At 54.0% G+C, this 20289-nt stretch overlaps 7 protein-coding genes across 7 annotated transcripts; 2 read left to right on the top strand and 5 right to left on the bottom strand.

Annotated features, from left to right (window-relative positions):
* Positions 1-67: 67 nt before the first annotated feature.
* On the bottom strand, positions 68-913 carry G647_08637 (formyltetrahydrofolate deformylase; the record flags this gene model as incomplete). Its single annotated transcript, XM_008732945.1, has 1 exon — positions 68-913. The coding sequence occupies one exon, from the start codon at positions 911-913 to the stop codon at positions 68-70; it is 846 nt and encodes a 281-aa protein (XP_008731167.1).
* An 856-nt stretch (positions 914-1769) lies between these two features.
* On the top strand, positions 1770-7420 carry G647_08636 (uncharacterized protein; the record flags this gene model as incomplete). The annotated part of the gene is made up of 3 exons (XM_008732944.1): positions 1770-2234; positions 2284-5655; positions 5750-7420. 3 exons carry the CDS (start codon positions 1770-1772, stop codon positions 7418-7420), a joined length of 5508 nt encoding a protein of 1835 aa, XP_008731166.1.
* A 1540-nt stretch (positions 7421-8960) lies between these two features.
* G647_08635 (uncharacterized protein) lies at positions 8961-10832 on the bottom strand (the record flags this gene model as incomplete). The annotated part of the gene is made up of 3 exons (XM_008732943.1): positions 8961-9350; positions 9483-10499; positions 10635-10832. The coding sequence occupies 3 exons, from the start codon at positions 10830-10832 to the stop codon at positions 8961-8963; spliced, it is 1605 nt and encodes a 534-aa protein (XP_008731165.1).
* Positions 10833-11325: 493 nt separating this feature from the next.
* On the bottom strand, positions 11326-13252 carry G647_08634 (uncharacterized protein; the record flags this gene model as incomplete). The annotated part of the gene is made up of 2 exons (XM_008732942.1): positions 11326-13187; positions 13237-13252. The coding sequence occupies 2 exons, from the start codon at positions 13250-13252 to the stop codon at positions 11326-11328; spliced, it is 1878 nt and encodes a 625-aa protein (XP_008731164.1).
* A 1050-nt stretch (positions 13253-14302) lies between these two features.
* G647_08633 (ribosomal protein S18) lies at positions 14303-14736 on the bottom strand (the record flags this gene model as incomplete). Its single annotated transcript, XM_008732941.1, has 2 exons — positions 14303-14512; positions 14563-14736. The coding sequence occupies 2 exons, from the start codon at positions 14734-14736 to the stop codon at positions 14303-14305; spliced, it is 384 nt and encodes a 127-aa protein (XP_008731163.1).
* A 426-nt stretch (positions 14737-15162) lies between these two features.
* On the top strand, positions 15163-17673 carry G647_08632 (uncharacterized protein; the record flags this gene model as incomplete). The annotated part of the gene is made up of 1 exon (XM_008732940.1): positions 15163-17673. One exon carries the CDS (start codon positions 15163-15165, stop codon positions 17671-17673), a length of 2511 nt encoding a protein of 836 aa, XP_008731162.1.
* Positions 17674-18421: 748 nt separating this feature from the next.
* Positions 18422-20237, bottom strand: G647_08631 (uncharacterized protein; the record flags this gene model as incomplete). Its single annotated transcript, XM_008732939.1, has 2 exons — positions 18422-19159; positions 19242-20237. The coding sequence occupies 2 exons, from the start codon at positions 20235-20237 to the stop codon at positions 18422-18424; spliced, it is 1734 nt and encodes a 577-aa protein (XP_008731161.1).
* Positions 20238-20289: the final 52 nt, after the last annotated feature.

The following is a 20289-nucleotide window of genomic DNA, read 5'->3' as shown; positions in this document are numbered from 1 at the left end:
TTATGCCGTTGAGGGCGGATTCTATAATTTCGATGCCGTATCGCTGGAAGAGACCAGAGAGGAGAGCTCAATTGAAGACGACGGTCTTATGACCGTTCAAAAAAACTCTCCGCTCCGACCACCATTTGACCGCGGCGGCTAGTACCTGACTCTCGACGTTGCTGCCCTCATCGACAAGCTCCTTAGGAGTCATGTTGTGGTCTACTCGTGTCACTCTCTGCTCAATGATAGGACCTTCATCCAGATCGGCAGTCACGAAATGGGCCGTCGCTCCTATAATCTTGACGCCTCTATCAAACGCCTGGTGGTACGGCTTCGCACCCTTGAAGGACGGTAAGAAGCTGTGATGAATGTTGATGATCTTGCCGGACATTGCCTCGCACAGGGTCGGCGACAGAACTTGCATATAACGAGCCAGCACGACCAGCTCAATGTCATGCTCCTCGATGAGGTCAAGGATCCGACTCTCTTGCTCGGCTTTTGTGTCCTTGGTGACTGGGAGATGGTGGAAAGCGATATTGTAGCTTTGGGCCAGTGGCTGGAAATCCGGATGGTTTGACACGATGACAGGCACATCGATGGCCAACTGGCCCGTCTTCTGTCGGAAGAGAAGGTCATTAAGACAGTGTCCGATCTTCGAGACCATGATCAGGACCCTGGGTTTCTCGGCAACGGGCCTCAAGTGCCAGTCCATGTGGATGTCGGCTGCCAGTTGGTCCAACGATGGCATGAGGAACTTGGTATCGGGTGCTGGGCCAAAGTGCACTCTCATAAAGAACTTCTCCGAGGTGCGGTCACTGAACTGCTGCAGGTCAAGGATATTCAGCTCATTTTTGGCGAATAGCCCCGTCACAGCGCGGATAATCCCAGGTTTGTCCGGGCACGATAGCGTCAAGATATGATCATGAGCCATCTTGGTGACAATGGAAGATTCTTCAATTGAGCTCCGACGAGGTCTGCTGAACACCAAGGTCCTCGATTTCGTCAGTGCAGATTGGACACGACCAAAGCTGGGGGACACAAGTCTCGGACTTGCAAGTCTTGCTCTCGCCAGATGAAGAACCATCTGCCACTCTGCACCTGATTTCTTCAAGTCTGCGTGACTGGGACTCCCGAAAAATTCCTTCCAGAATGGCGCCAGCATACGTTGCACTTCGTCGTAGAATTTACCCCAATTCCTTCGTTGGAGCATTTGGCCACAAGCGATCAACCAGTGGCTGTAGCCTGGCTCTTGTATCCACCAATAGGCAGAGCTAGGCAAATGCTAGGCAACCTTCCCCACTTCCGGGCGCGAAACCTTCGTCTCACACAGGCGGATGAGCGTGCGAGTCAACACCATCCCTTACCACCCACTCACCCTCCCACTCACCCACCACTTACTCCGCACTCAGCCATTGAAAGCTTGAATCTGGAGGTCTGGCGCCTGTAGGTTTGAAACCGATTCCTCTTAATCCAGGCTGCCGCACCCGTTCACGCCTTCTCGCTCTCCTGAGTCTTCGTGCGGCTGCCACGTTCGTTGCAGACTTCAACGGCAGTGGATCACCACGGCCGTTCAGTCTTGCGCGACTTCACATCTCTCTGGATCGTATATATAACCCTCTTTTCACTTGACCTTGGAGCAGGTCGACCATTTAACCGATTGCCCTGCTCGTCACTGTCGGCTTATCTGTATCTTCGTTTTGCTCTCATCATCCACTTGTCTTCCACCTCCAGGCTCACTTTCATTTCAGTTCTCTTTCATCTCCCGGTCACTCCCAACGACCTTCGTCATGGCGGCAATGGAGCTTCCCCCACTCCCAGTGCCCATTAGTGACTTCGTCAGCTATGTCGACAAACACCCAAAGGTCCCGGCCGGCGTGGCTGAAGCCGTAAAACCGTTCAAGGCATTCGAAAACAAACTGAGAGAAGTCTATGCCCAGCAGCCCGAGCATCCGGCTGCAGCTGCAAACCACTTGCTTCCCGTCTTCGATAACGACATCTTGGCTGTTAGAGCGAGAGATCTTGCCAACGAGTCTCCGGCTGAACAGGACAAATACCTGCTCGCCCTCCCAGAAGAGATCCGCAGGAAGAATGGTACACCCGCGACCGTTCAATCCCTCAAAGACTTCAAGACAAACTTCAATCTATTCTCGGAGTCGGCCTTGGTCGACTTGGACTGGAGCAATGTTGTCTGTGCCGGGTCCGCTGTGGTTACGTCTTTGCTGCCGGTTGATGCCCCTCACAACGAATCTAAGGTATTGCCTGCAATCATAGCCCACTTAGAATTTTCTGACATGATTTCAGCGCGCGCTACGCACGTATTACCACGAGGATCTTGCTCCTGCCTCTGATGTTGATCTGTTCTTGTACGGTCTGAACGAAGAACAGGCCATGGAGAAGGTCAAGCAGATCGAAAGCAAGATTCGTGACAGCATCTTGGCCGAGACAACAACGGTGCGCACCAAGAATGCCATCACTATCGTCAGTCAATATCCGATTCGTCACGTTCAGATTGTCCTTCGCCTGTACAAAAGCGTTTCGGAGATCCTCACTGGATTCGACGTTGATTGTTCGTGCGTCGCTTACGATGGCAAGCAAGTCTGGGCATCCCCAAGAGCGCTGGCCGCCTTCATGACCCAGATGAATACCATTGACCTCAGCAGACGATCGCCTTCATACGAGAATCGCTTGTCTAAGTACTCACGCCGTGGCTTCGAGGTCTACTGGCCTTTGCTTGATCGCAGTCGAGTTGATCCAACCATTTTCGAGAGGTCTTTCTCAAGAGTGCTGGGACTGGCAAGACTGCTGGTTTTGGAGAAACTCCCGCACCCCAACGACAGAGACACCTATCTCGCCAAGCGTCGAGCCGAGCGAGGTCGTCCACCATTGCCTTGGAATGCCCGGTTCCGCCACGAGCTGCCAGGCAATGTCAAAGATGCGCAACCTGAAGATGTTGCTGAGTGGGTGGAAGAGGACGAGGTTTCCAATTACCATACTGTCACCATCCCGTACGGTCCGAGGTACCATGCCAAGAAAATCGAGAAGCTCCTCTTCGTCAAGGATTTGCTTCTCAACGCCGAATGGAACAAGTCGAAGGACAGAGAAACGCAGCTGCACCGTCATCCGGCGTTCTTTGGTTCTGCTAATGATGTCCTTCATGACTGCTGTGGCTTTTGTCCCAAGCCTGTCACTGATGAAGATTTGGCAGCCTTCGAAGAGGAAAGCAAGATTTACATCTCTGGAAGTGTTACTTTCCTCAAAGACGACCCTGGCAGACAGGCCATTGGGAGCTTCAATCCTATCACCGATGACGACTGGACAGAGATGGCGTACGTCGGCAACACTACTAGACTGTGTCAAGCAATCGTCGATCTTGATCTCGACGCTGTCAGAGACTGGTTCTCTTCTCCGGAAGTGGTGGATGTCAATCGAAGAGACCACACCGGCCGTACGCCTTTGCAACTCGCTGTGATGTGCTCGACTCCCGAGATCGTCCAGTGTCTGATTGAGCACGGCGCCCGCCTGGTAGCGCGATTGTATAACGGCATGACCGCTCTGCACCTGGCTGCCTACCGTGGGCAAGTGCAAATGGTGAAAGACATTCTCGACAAGAGCGAGGCTAATGAGGAAGCGGAAAACGCGAAGGAAGATGCACGCAGAGATGCACGAAGAAGTGCTGCTGTAGCAGATACCTCCTCCTCCGAAGATGGGAGCCATGAGCAAGACTCCAGCGCGGACGACTCGTTTGATTCTGCTGAGGATTTCAACCATGAAAACGAACCAGATGATGTGACTGAGGGTTCTTTCGTGAAAGTCAACGACAACGTCAGCCCCGATGAGGATGGTGGTGAGGACGAACCAGATGTGTACGATGTCGACGTTCTAGCTTGGGACAGCCCGCTTTCGCCGCTTCACCTCGCTATCTTAGCTGGCCATTTGGACGTCATCGAGCTTCTGGTTGACAAATATGGCGCCGATGTCCTCCTTCCGGTCAAGATTGCGGACGAATACAACCGAAAGCAGGCCAAGGCCGCGATACTCAGCATCACCTTGGCTCTGGAGCTGCCCCTTCAACAAGCAAACGAGACCGTGAGAGCCCTTCTTGGGCACGGAGCAACATTTGTCCAGGCCGATATGAAACATATCTCCGCCCTCAACTATGCTGTCAACAGTGCAAAGACACTCATCCTGGAGACGATGCGCTCTTCAGATCCATCACACTTCTCTAGCGCGTGCAACTTCATCGCCATCTCTGGATGGTTGGACACCGCCAAGGTCAATACTCCATTGTTGACCGGTATCCGGACTGGAAAGCCAGAGGTCGTCGACAATCTTGTTCGTTGGGGAGCCAAAACGCATATTGACTTCGAATCATATGCACAAGCCTACAGACGTAGTTTCGATCGACCCTCAAATGACCCTGAAAGAGTGAAGAAGACTTTTCAGAAGACCGTCGAACAGCCGATCATTGTTGCACTGCAACATGACATGGTGGAATTCGTTGCTCAGCTTGTCGAGGCAGGCGAAGATGTCAACACTTTGCCCACCAAAGCCTACAAGTACCTAGAGTACCAATACGCATCCTGGAATTCAGCTGGAAAATCTCTACTGGACCTTGTCGAAGACCGTATCGCGTCTCTTCGTCAGTACTTGCAGCCCGCGGACGCGCACACACTGGCAAAGCCGGCAGCATTAGACGAGGATTCTGTCTACCTTGATGGCTATGAGGCAGGGTCTTACTCTTACTGGACCGCCTTCGAAGATCTCCGTGCCGCCAAATCACTTCATCAATACCAGACGAAGCAATACGAGAAGGAGCTCAGTGCGAAGAAGCGATCTTCGGATGAGGCACGAAAGAAAGCCGCCATTAACAACACGATTGAAAAATTAGTCAACCTCAAATCGAAGCTTTGTGAACAGGGTGCCAAGTCATTCTGGGAGCTTCATCCAGAGGTGCGGAAAGAAGAGGAACCGCACCATCTCCCTTACCGCCTTGGCTTCAACCACCACAGCACAGAACCCTACAAGACGAAGATCTCTTTCAAAGTACCTGATCTGACTCCGGAGAAGGAGGCCAATTACATTAAACTGTTCGAGGCTGCATGGCATGGGAACGTGGAAACACTGAAGTCACTCTGCCTCCACGGCGACCGCCCTCTTCATATCGCAGTCTATGATCTCCGTGGGTTCAGTCCCTTTGCGATTGCAGCAATCCGTGGTCATTATGAGCTGGCTCGAGTCATCGTCGAAATTGCCAAAGCACAATATCAACCGGACGACAAGTCGGTCCGATACCATTACCGTGTCTGCACCAATGAAGATGACAGCTGCAGCGATGAAAGCAGTGATGACGAACGTTCAGAAGGCAGTGACCACGTGAGACTTCACGCAGAAATCGTTGATGAAGCTTTCACAGTGAAGGACGTTGCGGCACTGGAGGCTACCACCGTCAAATCCCGAGTTTCACCATCCACCATGGTCGCCTGGAATTGTGAGGTTGCTCGTGCGTTGCGGGGAGATGTTGACCAGCGCCAGGTCAAAGATGTGTTTGGAGGTAACTTTGGAGACCATCATGTCTATATCGGTGACCAATCCAAGCAGTCCTGGGCATGGTTCAATGCAGTGTTTGGAGCAACAGGCCAGGCGATGCAGCGCTCTTTGGTCCGATATGCGATCGTAAGTTCTCCCCCACTCCTCAAAGTCTGGGTCTTCTGCAAGACAGTCAGTACTGCTGTTCTATCAGTGTCATTTGGCTAATGGATGTCGACAGTTCACCGATGATATGACTCTCCTGAAGTTCTTGATCAAGATTGGCAACGAGTTGGCAACCCAGATCCCGGATGGCAAAAACGACAGCCTGAAAGTCATGCAGATCAGCCAAGACGATTTCGGCCTTGCAGTACGACTAGGTCGAGTCGAAATGATCGGTGAAATCATCAAGTCGACCGGCTTTGGGCTCCCCCTGCAGAAAGTTTTCCAGAAGTCTGGAATCAAGCTGGAGGAAAAGCCCAAATACTACCAGGGTCTCAGTGTGCGTGGCCGGAAACGCCAAGATTGGGCGGAGGCAGGTCGAGGGGGACGGCGTTCCCGCCGTGTGGAGTCCGATGTGGGAGTGCCTCTCCTTGCTGCTGCCATCGAAGGCAACCCTGATTCCACCGAGTTCTTCCTCACAGATGCACCACTGCGCCGATACCTCGAGTTCGCAGAGTCTCTCAAAGATGAAAAGCGCATACAAGCATTGGCACAAGCGAAGGGCGGTATCAAGGGCACCTTGAGTTCCTGGCTCTCGACGCGCAACCAACTGGTGCTGCATGTTGGTGTTTTGTCGCCACCACAGAAGGATGGAAGTCAACCCACTTTTGATCTCCTCCTCGAGAAGATGCCTGATGCGTTGGAAGTCCGCGCAGGAGACGGCAAGACGCCGCTTCATCTCGCGTTCGAAGTCCAGCGATATTATGCGGCGAAGAAGTTGATTGCAGCTGGAGCCAACCAAGCCACCAAAGATCGCGTTGGACGCAACATCATGCACACCATTCTCGACACCATCCCGGTCGACAAGCCGGCGTTCCTCGGGTCCGTGATCAATATGCTTGACAAAACAGTTGTCGTACCTTTACTACTGGAGCGGTGTAGCACCATCGAATCCACCGGCAACACACCTCTCGCAGTGTTCCTTGGTCGCATCACCAGCCGTACTGGCTGGGAAGAGTCTCTCAAGCTTCTGCTGTCTCTCTCTGGGGGCAAAGACCTCGAGAAGATGGACGGAGCAGGTGACTACCCATTGCACACTGTAGTGCGCAAGAGCCACCGAGAGCTCGTTCGCTTCATCGTCGAGTTCCGCCCAGGCCTGCTGCATTGGGAAAACGCTACAGGCATGACCGTGTCCGATATGGTGACCACAAGTTACTTGCGCCATCAGATCGATCATCCTCCGACGTTAAGCGAATCAGAAAAGCGACACATTGAAGATAGACCAGCCAGTGACTTCAAGGACACCGCTGGCCCCAGCAACACCGAAGTTGAGAATGAGGACGAAGACGACGATGCCAGCGGCCGCAGCAACGAGTGGAAGATGCGTCGCTTCATCAACGCCCTTCTGGCCAAATATCCGGCGAAGCGCAAGCTTGTGGGCCTCCACGACGCCAACGAAGTCGCCAAGCGGTTGGCTTTGCAGCAGCAGAAGCAGAATGAGGAGAATCGTCGTCGTGAGAGACTGGGGTTAAAGGCTGCCGGGCTGAGACATCAGTACCACTACGACAATGGTGTGGCGGACACGACCGAAGACCCGCAGGACGAGGTGGCTGACTATATCTCTCGAGGTAAGGGCTTCATCAAGTGGGATGAGATGGTCTGGCGGAAGACCGAGGCTGGAGAGACGACGGGTTCGGACGGGAGGGAGATTGAGAGAGAGTATGATGCCGATCTCCAGGACAGTATGTGAAATTGCTATGCTTGATGGAAAAGGTGCGGCTCGAATACAAGGGTAAGTGATCACATTGTCCTTGAAACGGGTCAGTTACTCACTAACACGGACAAACAGGCTGTCAGATGGTGTAATGCAGGACCAACCGGCGGGCGATTCATGCCAGGAGGAATCAATCATTACGAGTTGGGAGTAATCAGCCATGACATGCCAGGTGCATGCTCGGGCAATCACTCATTACATGCAGGTACAATACTGTGGTGCTGGGGCATCAATCAGTCGTTACAGAACCAATTCATTCCATCCTATCCGTCCGTTTGTCGGCATCCTCAATTCTCTTCCATGCTGTTGTAATCCCACCTCCTCTCCTCCTGTCACCTGTTCCCGACGCCTCCACGACCCTAGCACCAACGGCTGGCATTCGCGCACTAGCCCATGGAAACGGCAGTGGAAGCAGAGGGGGGGAGCCTTGAATCATTGGATCCCGACCGAGCAGAGTAATGAAGCATACAGAGCTACAGTATCACACTGCTCCATATATCCAAGCGTTGCAGGCTGCAGGACACCAAAACGTCCCCAATATTGTATGGCTCCATCTGTGTGTAAGAAGGGGTGCTTGCTGCCTGGGGTACTGGGACAGGCACCGCTCCGTCAATGGAGGCTGGTTCGGTGGAGCCGAGAAGAGGTAGCCATTACAGTGTCCTGATCCAAGAGTATAGACCGTGCTTTGCGACGGAGGATACGGCGCCGTCGACAGAGCGTGGCCTGGCCTCATGGAATCAAAATAGGTAAGGCCATGATACTGCTCCACGCGTCCAGCCGGCTGTGGCTGAAGAGGAGCGAGGCCCATCCATCTGACTCGGCCAGCACGTCGATATTCTGCGGTGGTCTTGATCAAGATTCCCTCCCAAACGCTGGTCGTCGTCGGTGCTTGGAGGTACTCCGTGTATCCCGTCATAGCCTCAGAGCTGCTATTGTTCGGTTGTGGGTGGACTTTGTTACTTAGTTGTCGCCCTAGCCATCACCGATGGGGCCCTTCGGGATGCTCCCTTTCATTCACCACTCGCACGCCGTCTGGGTCTGTGGGTTTCCAAAAGCAGCCTTCTCGTCTACACAGTACCGTAATTTGGTGTGTCCTTCCTGTGTCATCTTGACGGCATGCTCATCGCGGAGTTCCAGTTCTAATGACTCCACCATTTTCCAATAGCTTTTCGCAATATTGCTTGCGGTGTTGGCTCTCTCGGTGCTCATTATGTGCTGGATCGTTCCGGAGCTGCTTCTTCTGCTTTATGTTGACCTTGGCGCGGTGTCGTCGAAGTTGCTCTTCATCTTCGGCGCTTTGTATTTGTGTGTCATTCTAGGATATGTACGGCTTGACTTGTTTGCCGCTTTCGGCCCTTAAGACTGCGATAGGCCTTAGTATGACATGCCCGGCTGTGATAGGATGTTCCTGGGATCTCTGCTGGCTTCCACGAAGGAACGCAGGTCTTGTGGGAGACGTGCGGTCCTCATCTGGCAGAGTACGGGACTGGCTACTCTGAGCGACCTTTTCGTCTTCTTAGACATCCATCCTGAAGACGTCTTCGGCGTGCTTGTCGCGGCTGGCGGCGAAGTCATCAATGTTGGCAAAATCGGTTTCAGGAAGGGCCCCCAAGTGCGGTACTGCCAGTGATACCGAATGTCTCTCCCGATGCGGAGGATTCACGTCAGCCGCCCCAAGCTGTTCTGACTTGGTTGTTTCGTCGTCGCTACCGTGGTCCCGCAGTTGGTCTCGCACTTGGCTCATGGAGCTGTCTTCATTTTGCCACGGAGATTCATCGAGGCTCGCGGCCTTGTCCCCTGCTTGAAGGTTTGCCTCGTCCTGAATCCTCCTCCGTACGTCACGGGCGAAGTTGCCTTCGCTTTGTATCCGAGTAAAAAGATCAGCGATGATGATGGCTTTCCCATCCTGTTGAGGTTTGCCAAAACGATCGGTTAACTCTGCACAACTGCTTTGGAACCCGTCACCCCCACCACGTAAGCGAAGACAAGAACTATCGAGGAGCGTTCCATCTTGTGATTTCTCGGGTGTAACCTATACACCAGCTTCCAGGCAATCAGCGAGCACGGACTGAAGGCCGGTCCGATCGTGCGACCCGACGCCTTCCCAGCCATAGTTGTCCGAGCTGTTATCGGCATCCATCGGATCATCCACGGGTTGGGTGTACCCGTTGGTCAATTTCCCTTTTGTCGGCCCCCGTTCCATGAGCCATTGGTCATAGTCGTAGTCGGCCGAAGCATTGGTGATGCTGAAGCCGAGGAGAGGATTGCTGTTCCAAGGGAGCGGGCCAACTTGGCCAGTGAGTTGCAGTTCCGGCATGCCCATAGGTCGTCTGGCGTAGGCGGTTTGAGCTTCGATGGGCAGTAGGTTGTCGTCTCTTGTCTTTTGAAGCCTACCTGCCTCGAATTCGGCCTCTTCGAAGACAACTTTCTTCTTGTACGATTTCGTCATGATGCCCTCGCCGGCGGAGTGGTTGTAGCGTGGACCGTTCGAACGTGTTCGATTGAATACCTCACTCAGCACGCCCTTGAGGTACGCCTCGGCGGCCACGTTCACCAGCTCGGCACACTGGACGGAACAGCCCTGGGCAACGGACTCTTCGTAGCAGATGGGCACCATGCGGGCATGTATCGAATTAGTGTCAGGGAACTCTAGCGTCTCCAGGGACAGAGGCTGTAGATATCTCTTCCTGATTTCCAAGTCCCAGTTCGTCTTTGTCAAGCCTCCTGCAGCTCCCGCCACGGCGCCGGGTTCGGGCGCTTTGATCCGTCCAGCGTTGTAGTATTCCTCGTACGGGTTTCTTCTGACGGCTGTCTCCTCTTCGGCCTTGTCACCTGCAACGGCTTTTAGCCGCCGTCGCTCGCGCGCAGGCAGGGCCATGACCTCAGCCTTGAGTCGTTGTTCTGCTGCATCGCTGGTGACGGCGGGTTTCGCTGCAGAGGCGAGGTTGGCTTTGTCGGTCGTTGCGCTGACCCAGGCTGCGAGACCGGGCTCAGGAGGGTCTTTGCCCGTGTTGCATATGATTGCGAGGATGAGGGAGTTGTGGGCGTGCTCGGTCTGGGGGGTTGCGTAGATGAAGGCATCGCAGAGGTCACCGAACTCTCGCGTGTTGAGTTCTCCTGTTGTACATCAGTCAGCGGTCCTGTTTTCCCATCCAGAGTGGCTCGACGTGCCTCGTATAAACCTCGTGACGGCATCAAAGTAGACCTCCCAGTTCGCGCCAATTAATGACTTCAGCTCGGTGTAGAGGGGTTCGAGGTCGACACGAGGGTGACTCGCCTTCGGCTTCGCTGCAGGGGCCGGGGGAGCTTTGACGTTGCTGGCTGTGGATGCGACGGTGTCTGATCGCGTGAGTGCGGCGGGGTTGAATGTGTCGTCAACCGTCGCCATGGTCGAGTTGAAAGCATCAACTGCACGAGGGCCGCATGCGAGGCGTGGCAGGGATGCGAGTCTCAGTCATGAAGGGAAGCAAGTAGAAGTAGTCGTAAATACTTATGGGACACCCGAAGAGATGCTGCGTGCTGCCTTCGGTGAATGAGCTGAGGTGTCGGTGACTTGTCTGTGAGATGTTCCTGAAGTTCCAAGTTGCCGAGCAGTGCCAGCGACGTCGAAAGAGGCGGACAAGGTCAACGAATCGAATCCCATGTATGAATCAACGACACGAACACACCTGCTGGACCTGGTCAAACACAAAGATACGGAGCACTACTTGCGGGTGAGGCTTCTACCTGACTGCTACTCTATCTTGCGCAGCCACTGTCGTTACCCAGCCTCGTGATCATCGCATCAGGCTGGCTCATCCCCCATTCACAGTTCTTATGCCCGCTGTGCCATCATATCACATGTCCATCATATCATGCGTCTCATAGTGTCCATGCCTCCCTCAAGCTATGCGGACCTTCCACTTCTTGACCGTGGCGTCCGCGCCCGTACTGTAGACAGTGTCCCCAAGCCATACAATGCCATTGACCCCTTCCTTGTGTGCATTGGTTTCCTTCAACCGCTTGCCCGGTTCCTTCAAACTCCAAGCAAAGATGTTCGTATCGAGGCTACCAGAAACAGCTCCCGTGCCTTCGGGGTTCCATGCAAGGCATGTGATCTTCGCGGTGTGAGCGCTCCATCGATCAGTCACCAGGTCCAGCGAAGCATTGCCAGTCACGAGTCCCGTGAGCCCAGAGCTGATTTTGTACACATAGATTTTCCCGGCAGAATTGCCCGCCGCCACCAACGACCCGTCCGTGGAGAAGGATATTGCTGTCAGAGGGTGTGCAGAGACTTGGTCCACAGCAGCAATCTGTTTCGGTGCTTTTCCAGGCACTACTGCAAACAAGCGCAGGCTGGAGTCCTGTGATCCGATTGCGACAGTGCTGCCGTGCGAGGCGAGCGACGTTGGCGTAGACTTCAACGGCAACTCGCCATCTTCTTCGCCGTCTCTGTACACAATGACGCTCTCGAGCTGCGCTACAACGACCAAAGAATCCGTCGTGGTGGTCAACGCCTTTGGTTGCGACGATAGCTTGGTCGGTTTGCCTGTAAAGGTCTTCGCTCCGGCATCCACTGTCCTCAGGGTATCGTCCCAGCTGACGGAGAAGACCTGGGGGTGCTTGTCCGAAGAAGTCGCTGCAAGTCCTGAGATGATGTTTGTCGGGCCGTCACCTTCGATCGCCTCGGCCGTGCCTTTGGCCGCGTCCCAAGAGCAGAGGCGACCTTCGTAGCTGCCCGTCCATAGGGTTTCGCTGCCGCTCTCACCAGAGTAGGCAAGGGCGGTGATGTTCTTCTGGTGGCCTGAAATGATCCGCGTCGGCTTGCTCGAACCCGTGTTCAAGTAGTTGAGGTCCCCACTGAGCGAAAGTGAAATGATCAGCCCGTCTGATCGTGCCGGCCACACCACACCGACCTGTTGATCTGAGACGGCCGCAGCATCACCAAAGGTCCAAGTGTGCGTAACTTTGCCTGCTTCCACATCCCAGGTTTTCACAGTCCGGTCGCCTGAACAGGTCACAAAGCTCTTGGAGTCTCTGGACCAGGACACGCCAAAGATGCTGCCTTTGTGGCCTTCTGCGGTGTCCACGACCTCGGTCTTGACATCTCCAGTCTTGCCGTCGTAGAGGTAGATCTTCTTGTCGCCGCCCACACTAACCAGATGGTTGCCATCAGGCGAGAAGCCGACCCCGTAGACGAAGTTGTTGTGATTCCCTCTACCAGGAATACCATTAAATTTGAAGGGAGCGCCGTGGTAGAAGACCAGATTCTTGTCGTCGCCCGCTGTCGCTGCGCGGAGTGGTCGTTGTTGTCTTATGCTGACCGCATTGACTTGTGCTGAGTGTCCACTTATCTCGCCCACAGTGTTCCCCGAGTCCGCCGTCACGCAGTGGCCGAAGCGCTGCTTCCCGTCTCCCACTGCTATGATGCGTTGGCTATCACCGTCCCATGCAATGTCATTGATCCGGCCTGAAATAATGGCATATTCTCCTTTGGTCTTGCCGGAACCGTTCGGCGAGCAATCCCACACCCGCACTATGCCGGATACATCCCCGGAGGCGCAGTAGAAGCCAGAAGGGCTGATACGCGCGACGCTGGTTGTACTTGTGTGTTCTGTGTACTGAGTAGAGACACTCGGGTTGTCTATCGACCTTAGGAAGATGCTCTTGCCGCTTGCGTACGCTAGGCGCTCGCCTTTCGAGTCGGCATTCAGAGGAGTAGGAAGTCCGCGCTGGGTCGAGGGCAACGCCGCTAGGACGGCCTCTTCAAAGCAACGTCAGCGGCGTGCTCGCTGACTTGGCTATTTGCTTACCAGCTGTGATGGACATGGTCAACCATGCGCAAAGAAGACAATTGAACGACAACGTTTGATCTTAGGCAGCAAGCACGTAGAGGGTACAGTCAGATCGTATCGAGGTGCTTGGACTAAGTTGCCGGTGAGAACACAGAAAGAATCAACACATTGCGGCGGACGAAGTGCCCCTCTGTTTACAAGGCTGCAGCAGCTGGCCGCACAGCCTCGCTTAGTCAGCCTGCATTGTAAGTCCACGCTACTCGGAGGCTGTGGACAGAGAAAGCGTGTGGACGGCGACGTTGCATACATAGGCTCCGGTCTCGACGTGTGCCATCTTGAGTCATCCAGAATAATCCGAAGTATGAGGAAAGAAGCCAAACAGCTGAGACGACAACAAGGAAGCTAAATCCTTCGAAGTCCGGGATATCATTTGAACAGAGACTTGTATTGTCAGAGCACAAGAACAGTGTTCCTCGCGATTATCCACGATCTGCCATTTGATACCGGAGCGCGTTGGCTGCCAAAACTCAAGTCTCTTGTATTGTACATGCCAAATACTATCATATCACTGCTAAGCCAGACAAGTGCCGATGAAACTTCACGGTCTAGGATCTGGTCCAGCCCAGCCCAACGCTTTCTTCGAGAAGGATGGCTAAAAGGATAAGCTCCGATTAAGTTGCGGCACCTGTTGGATTTGTGGGAGTTCGCATCGCCTCGATCCAGTCTGCCATTGCACCCGCAGTAAATGGAGAGTTTATCGTGATATGAAGGCACAAGTTGGCGACGGAAAAGTCACTGATTCTTAGGAAAGAGAGGGTGTTTCGCTTCCTCGAGACTCTTCTCCTGGTACCGGCTACGGTGGCTTGCGCGGCAAGGTTCCAACTTTTGCCTGGTTCTCCTGACGTGCTCGCTGTGAGGTTGGTGCTTGCTTTCGGATAATTCCAGGTTTGCTGTCGCGCTCGATCTTCAGAGTCAAGAAGGACGCAAGTTGGACTATTTGCGTGCTCTTCGACACGACCCTGTCACAAAATGTGCTGAGGGTGCCAGACCACCGTCGGACCAAGGTAGATCTTTTGTCAATTACTCATCTTACTCGTCCAGAATTCGACAGTCTCGTCGATATCTCCTTCTTCAGAATCTCAGGATGTCTGTGCACGCTCGGCATCAACCCTAGCGCAATGGCTCTCCGAATGGCCTTGGCGATCTTTCTTTGATTGACCGGTCGCAATCCGGTTGAATTGGAGTGTCGAATTCGGCCCATTTCCGTGACGTACTCGGACATGACAGAGAAGTTCTAGGACTTCTCAGTACACGTGAACATCTTGATGAACTGCGTACACTCACCTTGTACAATGTCAGAGGGTTGACAGATAAGGCGTCGAAGGCATCAGTGGTGGGACGATGTTTGACCCTCCATTTGCGAGCTTCTGCGGCGCTCAGGTCGTGAGGAGCATAGACATCACCAGCCTTCCATGGTCTGGTCAACTGCCGGGCGATAGCTTGGTTCTCTATCGACATTGCCACTTTGCGGTCGGATTCCTTGACGGTCGACAGAATTCCGCGTGTTATCGTCTCTGTTCAAGGTTAGATTCAGGTATACTGCAAGTGGGGACACGGGCGTACGGTCGAGCGGCGAAGCAGCAGCGAGTCTGCTCGCACGGCCTATCTGCAGCAGTCGCGGAGACATGGCTATCAGTCGGGTGCACCCTGATAAATGCTGTCGTGAAGGTCGACGACGAGCAATGGACTCGTGTAAATGCGCATGAGTACCAGAGCCGAAAGAGGAAACTGCGCCGAGCCCGAGCTGCAACTCCGCAAATTGTCACTCCACGTTCATCATGCCATCATCATTGCAAGATGTGTGGATGTATATCAGTCTTGGACATGCCCCTTTTCCTTCCTGTCCTTGACAATCTGGTGTGACCCAGGGTGACACTTCTCGATATGAAATCTTCCCATCTGACCCGCGGCGTGTTCCGCTCCATCCTCGCAAATCGGCCATATGTAGTTCAAGGCTGCCAAAGAGCACTGGCGACGAGGGCGAAGCCGCTGTCCAACCACCCACGCACTACCTACGCACTCCATCAGAAGCGCCACCTTTTCGGTATCAATTTCGGGACCACTCGGAAGGGTTTCGAGGGTGCGAGGAGTACCACGGCCAACGTTGAATTGGCTTTAGGCAAGCTGGTCGATCTCGTCCGGGCAAGGAGAAGCCAGTCCAGACTACCTCCCGAGAATGAGGTCGTCGATGCTTTCAGATTCCTATTCGCTACAATGATCGAGTCCCCACGCCGGTTAACGAGGAACGACGTCTTCTTAGCTACAGAGGCATTCAAACACCTGCAAGAGCGTGGGCATATCTTGGGCTCCGACCCAAAAACGAGCCTGTCAGAAGAAGATCTCCATAATGTCCTGCTCGCTCTGGCCTCCTCCACCGGCCACGATAGATTCCGCACTGATGCCCGTATACTGGCCACACAAGTATTCGACGCACTCAAGGATCGCTCATCCACTGCCCAGGATATCGACCATCCTGTCGATCATGGCCGGCACGAGGCTCAAGGCTCTCTCTTGGTGACCTATATTACGGTGCTATCCAAGACCGGGTCTGCTCAAGAGGCTCTAGAACTTCTGCGCAAGTCACCCACCAGCTCGGAAAGAGCTAGCCTCCCCATGTGGACGGCGGTGCTGAAGGGCCTAGCCAACGAAGGCCGCAACCAGGAGTTCTGGAAAGTAGTGCGGGAAGTGCAAGACACCGTCGGACCCCTCGATGCTGTTTCCCAGGAGACGCTCGCCAGTCACTTCTCCCAACATGACGAGATTAGTGCGCTGAAAAAGGTGTTTGCCTTCCCGTTGGAAAACGGCCAAGTGCCGACTACGCCGACTCTCATCAAAGTGGTGGACTGTGCTATGCGAAACGGAGAAGAGGAGTGGGCTGAAAAGGCAGTTGGCTTGTTACAGCAAAGAACCGATTCCGGGGACATGGCAGGGACTTTGGTCGTCTGGCATGCCACCCATAACCCCAGTGTGAAACATATGCGACAAATCATCGAGCAGCTATCAGACCAAGGGGTTACCGATGCTGTATCCATGAAGACCATGAACCGACTCATCGAGCACGCATACTCACGAAACAGCGCCGAGACCGCCTCACATTACTTAGATCTCGCCCAATCCCTAGGCCTCCATCCCGACGGCCGAACGCGAGTCATACAGCTAGAGTATGATCTCAAACAAGGCAACCGCACCGCGGCAGCTCAAACCTACGAGCTTCTCTCCCGGGAAGACGTGCCTCTCGATCGATCCGACGTGCCCGTCCTCAACCACTACATCTCATCACTCTCCTTTTCCGGCGACCCAGAATACATCCACCTTATGCAGATCGTTGACCACCTCCTCTCCACTGGTGCGGACCTCGAAGCCGAAGCTATCGCAGGCCTGTGCCACGTGTTCCTGCAAAAGGACGAACTCGAAGAAGCCACTGGCCTGCTTCGCCACCGTGTGGATTCCTACCCGAGAGACGACCGCGCCCGCATCAGCGCCGTCTTCCAACAATTCATAACCGACCTCTCCGTCAAAGACCAACGCGCATTCAATGCCTACGAACTCTTCCGCCACGCCTTTCCTGAAACGCCCGTCACGGACCGTGTTGCCATAATGCAATCCTTCTTCGCCCGCAAGCGGCCAGACCTTGCATGTCTGATCTTCGGACACATGCGTCAACGAGAAGACCTTGCCGCCCGACCCACCCCGGCCGCCTACGCCAAATGCTTTGAAGGCATCGCCGCATGTAAAGACATCGACGGTCTCCAGATGATCTACAACATGCTGAAACTCGACCTAGAAGTGGAACAAACCACGCGAATCCACAACGGCCTCATGGCCGCGTACACGGAGTGCCAGCAGCCCTTTGTCGCCATCATCGACCACTTCTGGAAGATCATGGAGTCAAGGGAGGGCCCTACACTGAGTTCGTTCATCCTCGCACTCCGGGCCTGCGAGAAATGGATCCCTCAGGGAGGCCACGAGGCTCGGCAAATCATGGCCCTCATGCAGAGCTTCAACCTAGTCATCACGAAAGAGGTCTACGATGCGTACATCGGCGCGCTGGCCGGGCAGAGCGAGTTTGAAAACACGGTCGAGCTGATCGAGGAGATGGAGCAAGATATAGGCGAGTCGCCCGACGCCCTCACCATCGGCACCTTCTACAACGCCATCCCCTGGCAGTACCGCAAGGACGAGGTGGAGAAGTGGGCCAGAAAGGCGTATCCCGAGCTGTGGGCGGACTTGGAAACCTACGGGGACGTCATCGACGAGGAGTGGGAGATCCGGTACTTCAAGATCGACAGGTCCGTGGACACGGATGACGAATTGCTGTTCGGCGAGGGCGAGTACCGCCCTGTCATCGCCCGAGCGGGCGAAGATATGTTGGAAATGCCGGTGGGTAGGACATAGTGTTTATGACTGGGAATGCGTACAGCATAATTAGTACGGAGTACTCTGTTAAAACAACGAACCACTGTGCCATAAAAGAAAGAGGAGATCGAGATATACTGTATGTATAAAAAATCGGGCTGCTTGCAATACCAACCCTGACAACGTGATGTGTGACACGGATATATGTGATCTAACTTTTTTTACCAATGGGTCCTGATTCTATGCTGTTCAAGTACACGCTGGCGACCTACTCCGTATACAGCATCTGCTTTTGCTTCTTCATCTGCATCTCAATCTGCAGTCATTCAATCACATCTCGCCTCACCAAGACAGTTCCCACTCATCTTCCATGCATACGTGTAGACATGCGTGCAGACATAGACAGGTATGTACGATTATCCTTTCGGGGCCGCCATTTTCTCGCCGTAGCCTGCGGGTTGAAGTACGCATTGGACTGACATGGGGACAGGGATTGAGCTTGAGTTTGAGTGAGCAGTGAATTTGATCATTTATTAAATCAGATGACATTGATTGCCGTTGAACCCGTCGTTGTTGCTTCGTCACGTACATAACGGTTCGTTACTTCGTTACTTCGTTACTGCTGGTCATATGGAGGACCAACCCGTTAGAATGGACGGTCCTGATTACCGAGAAACACATCTGGGACACAGGAAAAGAAGAAAAATCCCCCTTGTTGCCTCCATTCTCCCTTTTCGCTCTCTCCGCGTGTGCGTCTGTGGGAGAGTCCACCTATCCAAGGAATGCATTACTCCAACTCGCGTACTCTGCGCCCACTGCCTTTGCCGGCCTTCTCTGCCGATGAGATGAATTTGACGTGCACGCCGCGTCCCTCCCCGTACGGTATGATATCTTTGTGGACCTTGGGGCAGTCTTGCACGGTGACGGCCCGCAGCTTAGATCTCGGCGCCAGGATGAGATCGACGATGAAGACACCCGTGATCGGTGCCCCCCGGATATGGAACACCTCGAGATCAGGACAGGATCGAACGACAAAAGGGCTGCATCGGTCAACGATATTGGGGCTATCAATATGTAGCTCCGTCAGGCCCAGGCACCATTTCGCTTGTATGATCGCCTCGAAATGATCTAGTGAAGACAGATTGTAGCTGAACTTCAGGCACTTGAGGTGGCCGGGGTCTGTCAGCGCCGCGGACTGGCGGATGATTGGCAAAAACGGCTCTGAGAATCGGGCCCCTGGAAAGCTATGAAGCATGCTGAGGGTCTCGAGATTGTCCAGCCCAGGGAGCATTGGTTGTGGTCCTGCGGCAGGCCATGGGGCTCTTTCTGTCTGCATCTCACAGCTTTCCATGCGCAAGTGTTTGAGGGTTGGCGGGAGATAGAGATCCCGGATGGCACAATCATACAGGCAGAGGGTCGTCAGATACTGGGAATCGCGCAAATCCAGATCTCCTGGCCATTGCGGGTCATTAAAACCACTCAAAGAGAGGACACGGATTTCCGGCAAATCAATGATAAGTCGGAGCTAGACATGGACGATCATCAGCAAGGGTTCACTAGGCGAAGGGGTGAAGTAGGGCACAGAGCAGGAATTCACTTTGACTCACAAATTCGGCCGGGTTCTTTTCGCAATTCAAGTCCAGTTCAATTAAAGTGTTGCTTCTGAGCGTCCACCGAGGAAATTGATCCCCAGACACACAGGTCGTGAACCGGGCATATTCCAGGGCCGTACACCGCCGCAGGACCTCTTGGACTATTTCCATCCCACAGAGCGTCGGGAAGTCAAGCGCAATCTCTCTCAGTACGTCGCTCCTGAAAGAGAATGTGCGCATGGGGATGGTCGGATCACTGATCTCGAGCACTTCCAGGCAAGATATCCTTTTGTCCCAGTGGAGCCAGTCCTGGAGTACGGTGCTAGCACCACTTGTCAGGCCAACCGCCCTGAGGATCTTGGGAGCCATAATTCGCCTGAGAGCTGCGCGCACCATCCTTGAGGAGACGGTTGTTTTGGCGCCCACGAAAGAGACCGTGTCAATCAGAGGTGGAAGGACGCTCAGTACGCGCTTCCAAGAGGTCGAAACTCGGAGCATTCGAACGTGCTGTCTATAGTCGAGGTATGACATGATGAACTCAATTACCTCCAAGGGAAGTGTGGCCACGGGGTCTCTTGGCCGTGAAAGGACACGCTCGGCGGCCAGCTTGTCGCGCACTCTCTGGGTTTCTTTCAGGAGTATGTCCTGGTCATCTGCTTCGGAACAGTGCTTGAGCCCCTGCTCCAGGAATTGCAGTGCGACAGCCATGTTGCCCATCAACCGGTTGACCGCACTGCATCGAAGATATCCTCGCACATCGTTGCGGTCAAGCCGGATCATGGTTTTGGCGTCCTGAAGGGCGAATTCCAGGTCACCCTGACGCACATACGCGGCATGACGATAGTCGTAGACACCGATCAGCTCGGTGACCGTAGTGTTGTTCGCTATGGAGCCATGCAGTGCCGCGGTGATTGAATTTATTGCCTCTTCATATCTCTGTTCTTTGATGGCCTCTCGGCATGCAATCAGAAGGTCAGAGATTTCTTTGGGTAAGGGCAACCCTATGGCCATCGTGACCAGACAGATGATATGGGACGAGCTGGGATAAGACGGGATGAGCTGG

The sequence above is a fragment of the Cladophialophora carrionii genome, assembly GCF_000365165.1.
Source record: "Cladophialophora carrionii CBS 160.54 unplaced genomic scaffold supercont1.7, whole genome shotgun sequence".
Lineage (NCBI taxonomy): Eukaryota > Fungi > Ascomycota > Eurotiomycetes > Chaetothyriales > Herpotrichiellaceae > Cladophialophora > Cladophialophora carrionii.
Note: the sequence above shows the minus strand (reverse complement) of the source record. Positions and strands in the feature narration are given on the sequence as shown.